Genomic DNA, 4,254 nt, shown 5'->3' with positions numbered 1-4,254 from the left:
ATCCCGGCTGTTCCTCTGGAAGGGCAGTTTTGGGGCCTCAGCTCCATTTGGAATGGACCCAAAGTCTTCAAGGTGCCCCCCGCACCCGGACCCCCAATTCCCATCGGCCCCCCCGGGGGGGTTCCACGAGCCCCCGGATGGAGGGTTTCAGCTCCTGAACTGATTCCAGGCTCCTTCCTGGGGCTCTGGGGGCATCCCCTGGATCTCACTCCCTGCCAGGGCCAGGGGGGAATCCCTGGGGCAGCAGGGAGGGGGAAGAGGTGGGAACCCAACCCCAAGGACAGGAATAAAAGGTGGGAACTCTAAAGGCAGGAATATGGGGTAGGAACTCGGTCCTGAAGGCGGGAACACGAGGTGGGAACTCCAAAGGCAGAACACGAGGTGGGAATCCAGCCCTGGAGGCAGGACCACAAACCAAGAGTGAGGAAAGGGGCCGGGGCAGGAGGGGAGAGACCAGGAAGGACCCACAGCCCTCGGGGTCCCAAAAGGAGCCTGCTTGGTGCCCACCCACCCCTCGATCCCTGCAAACTCCAGCTGGGGGAGAAGGGAGGCATCAGCCGTGCCTGGAAGGGAAAAGCCCCTCATGGAACGTCCTGGAGAAGCCGCAGGGAAACCCCTCTGAGCTCCTGCCCCGGCGGGACCCCCGCGCCCATCACCTGGCACCTCCCAGATCCCACCCGGCACATCCCAATCCCACCCGGCACCTCCCAATCCCACCCGGCACCTCCCAATCCCACCCGGCGTCTCCAGCAGGTGGGGACCCAGAGCAGGGAAAGGCTCGGAGCCCTCACGGCGCAGGATCGCGGGATCAGGGAATGTGCTGAGCTGGAAGGGACCCACCGGCATCACCCAGCCCAGCTCCCTGCGCGGGACACGCCAAGAATCCCTCCCTGTGCTGGGACACCCCGTCCCTTCCTCTTGTCCCCACAGCGCCCCGGGAGTTGTGGGATCTCTCACACCCCCCTCCCTCTTCAGTGGGATCTCTCACCGATCCCCTCTCTCCTCACTGTGATCTCTCACTGATCCCCTCCGTCCTCGGTGGGATCTCTCACCACATCCTCCCTCCTCTCTGGGATCTCTCACTGATCCCCTCCCTCTCACTGGGATCTCTCACACCCCTCCCTCCTCACTGGGATCTCTCACATCTCTCCCCATTCCCCTCCCTCCTCACTGGGATCTGTCACTGATCCCCTCCCTCCTCAGTGGGATCTCTCACTGATCCCCTCTCTCCTCACTGGGATCTCTCACCACATCCTCCCTCCTCACTGGGATCTCTCACCGATCCCCTCCCTCCTCACTGGGATCTCTCACCGATCCCCTCCCTCCTCACTGGGATCTCTCACACACCCCTCCCTCCTCAGTGGGATCTCTCACTGATCCCCTCCCTCCTCACTGGGATCTCTCACATCTCTCCCCATTCCCCTGCCTCCTCACTGGGATCTGTCACTGATCCCCTCCCTCCTCAGTGGGATCTCTCACCACACTCCTCTCTCCTCAATAGGATCTCTCCCCACTCTCCTCCCTCCTCATCCTCACAGCTCAGGGGTCCCACCTTTCCGGAGCATCCAGACCCTCTGGTCCCCTCGGATCCCCGTCTCCCAGGGGCATTCCCGTCCCCCCCGTCCCCCCGAGCAGCCCTGGGGGTTTGGAACCCGAATCCCCATCTCCCGGGGGTGCTCTTGCCCCTGGGGAAGTGCCCCCAGGACCCCAAATGTCCCTTCGGGAGGTGCCTCCTTCCGGCCTGGATTCCCACTCCTGGAAGCTCAGGGTGGGACAAAAAGCTGGAAAAGCTCAGAGCTCCAACTTCTCATGGAATGCTGGGGCTGGGACCAGTGGGATCCCCCTTTAATGTCCACCCTTTGGGTCCCTTCCAGCTCAGCAGGTTCTGGGATTCCCAGCTCACTGTGTGGATCCGGGTTGTTTTAATGGAGCCCAATTAAACTCCACACGCTCCTGGGATGGAAAAGGGGCCCAGGAGCCACCCTGGGGGTGGGATGGAGCTGAGGGACGGGGGCTGTGCGGGCACAGAGCTGCTCTGAGCTCACGGGGCTCCTCAGCAGCCCCATTCCCAGGGCTCCGTGTCCCTCGTCGGGAGAAAGGAGACGTGCCCTGGGGCCCCGGGAAAGGAGATTTGGCAACATCTGGGAGCACCTTCAGCCTGGTGGATCTGGTTTTCCACGTGGAGCTCAGAGAAGGTCACGGCCCCAATGGCCCTGACTGGGGTTGGGGAGTTCTACAAAGGTCTTAAAAGGGAATGTGGGGGATTCGGGTTCCTCTGGGTACCACCATCCAAGCACCAGAGCAGGATAGAGGAGCAGCAGAGTGGGATAGAGGAGCACCAGGATGGGATAATGGAGCACCAGAGTGGGATAAAGGAGCATCAGGATGGGATAAAGGAGCATCAGAGTGGGATAAAGGAGCACCAGGATGAGATAAAGGAGCACTAGGAAAGGATAAAGGAGCACCAGGATGGGATAAAGGAGCATCAGAGTGGGATAAAGGAGCACCAGGATGGGATAAAGAAACAGCAGGAAAGGAAAAAGGAGCACCAGAGTGGGATAAAGGAGCATCAGGGCAGGATAAAGGAGCACCAGAGTGGGATAAAGGAGCACCAGGATGGGATAAAGGAGCAACAGAACAGGATAAAGGAGTGCTAGGAAAGGATAAGGGAGCACCAGGATGGGATAAAGGACCATTAGAATGGGATAAAGGAGCAGCAGAATGGGATAAAGGAGCACCAGAGTGGGATAAAGGAGCACCACAAGAGGATAAAGGAGCAACAGAGTGGGATAAAGGAGCAGCAGGATGGGATAGAAGAGCACCAGAATGGGACAAAGGAGCACCAGGGTGGGATAAAGGAGCACCAGATCAGGATGAAGGAGGTTTCAGCCCCACCAAAACTTGGAGGGTCCTTCAAGGAGCACCAAACCCCCAGGGAAAAGGAGCCCCCCCCAGGGGGCAACCCCAGCAACAGGGAATCGTTCCCAGAGCCTGGGCTGCAGCGGTGGCTCCGTGCTGGCCCCGAAAACAACTCTCTGGAGAAAGCAGGTCACACCTACACTTCAAAGTGCCCCAGCAGCTGGAGCTGGGAACGGGCTCCAAGGGCTGGAACAGCCGGCACGGGGCAGCTCCTGTGGGAAGGGAGCTGAGGAGCCCGTCCCGATCCATCCCTCGGGAAATCGGGATTCAGGGACACTCCCCCCACCAGGGAGGTCTCGGGGGGTCCCAAGGGGGCCGAGGGGTCCTGGGTGTCCCCTGGAAACCCCCCGGGGTGACCGGCAGGGCTCGGGGAACGTGGGATGAGACAGCAAATTAGGGCTGAAAGGAGCCGGGTTTGAACGCAGGTGAGAAGCCCGAGTTTAACCCAAAGGCTTTAATTTAAGCAATTAACCCAAATTACAGCCCTGGCTTTGCTGATAATTAAACTGAGATTAAGCAGCACAGGTGAACCAGCGCGAGGGAGTTGGACTCGCTCTCGTTTCACAAATACGGGCATTTTTGCAAACTAAACACTCACAGACACGTCCCAGAGCTGCTGCCGTGGCTGAGGAGCTGCGTCTGGGGAAGGGTTTCCAGGGGGGGCTGGAGAGGAGCAGCAGAGCTGAGAGATGGAGAGGGACCGGGGGAAAAGCTGTTGGAGTCGTCCCTGTTCACTAAAACCCTCAGATTCACTAAAACACAGCAAAAAGGCCCAAATTCCTCACGGAATGGGGGCTGGAGTCGCATTTGTTGCCCTGACAGAGTCAGGACTCACCTGATCCCAGAGGAGAGTTATTGCCTTGATGTCGGCACGGTGCCAGACCCGAACTCAGCCAGGGCTTCAGTCCCAGGTTTAGGGCTTCAGTCCCAGGCTTAGGGCTTCAGTCCCAGGCTTAGGGCTTCAGTCCCAGGTTTAGGGCTTCAGTCCCAGGCTTAGGGCTTCAGTCCCGAGTTTAGGGCTTCAGTCCCAGGTTTAGGGCTTTAGTCCCAGGTTTCGGGCTTCAGTCCCAGGTTTAGGGCTTTAGTCCCAAGTTTAGGGCTTTAGTCCCAGGTTTAGGGCTCGAGTCCCAGGTTTAGGGCTTTAGTCCCAAGTTTAGGGCTTTAGTCCCAGGTTTAGGGCTTCAGTCCCAGGTTTAGGGCTTTAGTCCCAGGTTTAGGGCTTCAGTCCCAGATTTAGGGCTTTAGTCCCAGGTTTACAGTGCGGTGCAAAGGGTTCTCCTGCCTTTTGGGCTGGGCCTTGCACCCTCTGCTCGTCCCGGAGGGAAGACACGAGGA

General features: G+C 59.2%; 1 protein-coding gene across 1 annotated transcript in view; it reads left to right on the top strand.

Moving 5' to 3' along the window:
* The first annotated feature begins 2,207 nt into the window (after positions 1-2,207).
* LOC113960310 (keratin, type II cytoskeletal 59 kDa, component IV-like) overlaps positions 2,208-4,254 on the top strand; it is a 13,557-nt gene continuing 11,510 nt past the window's right edge. Inside the window, exon 1 of the mRNA XM_027669823.1 lies at positions 2,208-2,279. Within this exon, the coding sequence (XP_027525624.1) occupies positions 2,208-2,279 (72 nt within the window). The remainder of the gene's footprint in view (positions 2,280-4,254) is intronic.

Source organism: Corapipo altera, unplaced genomic scaffold (assembly GCF_003945725.1).
Source record: "Corapipo altera isolate COAL_440 unplaced genomic scaffold, ASM394572v1 229, whole genome shotgun sequence".
NCBI classification, from domain to species: domain Eukaryota; kingdom Metazoa; phylum Chordata; class Aves; order Passeriformes; family Pipridae; genus Corapipo; species Corapipo altera.
Note: the sequence above shows the minus strand (reverse complement) of the source record. Positions and strands in the feature narration are given on the sequence as shown.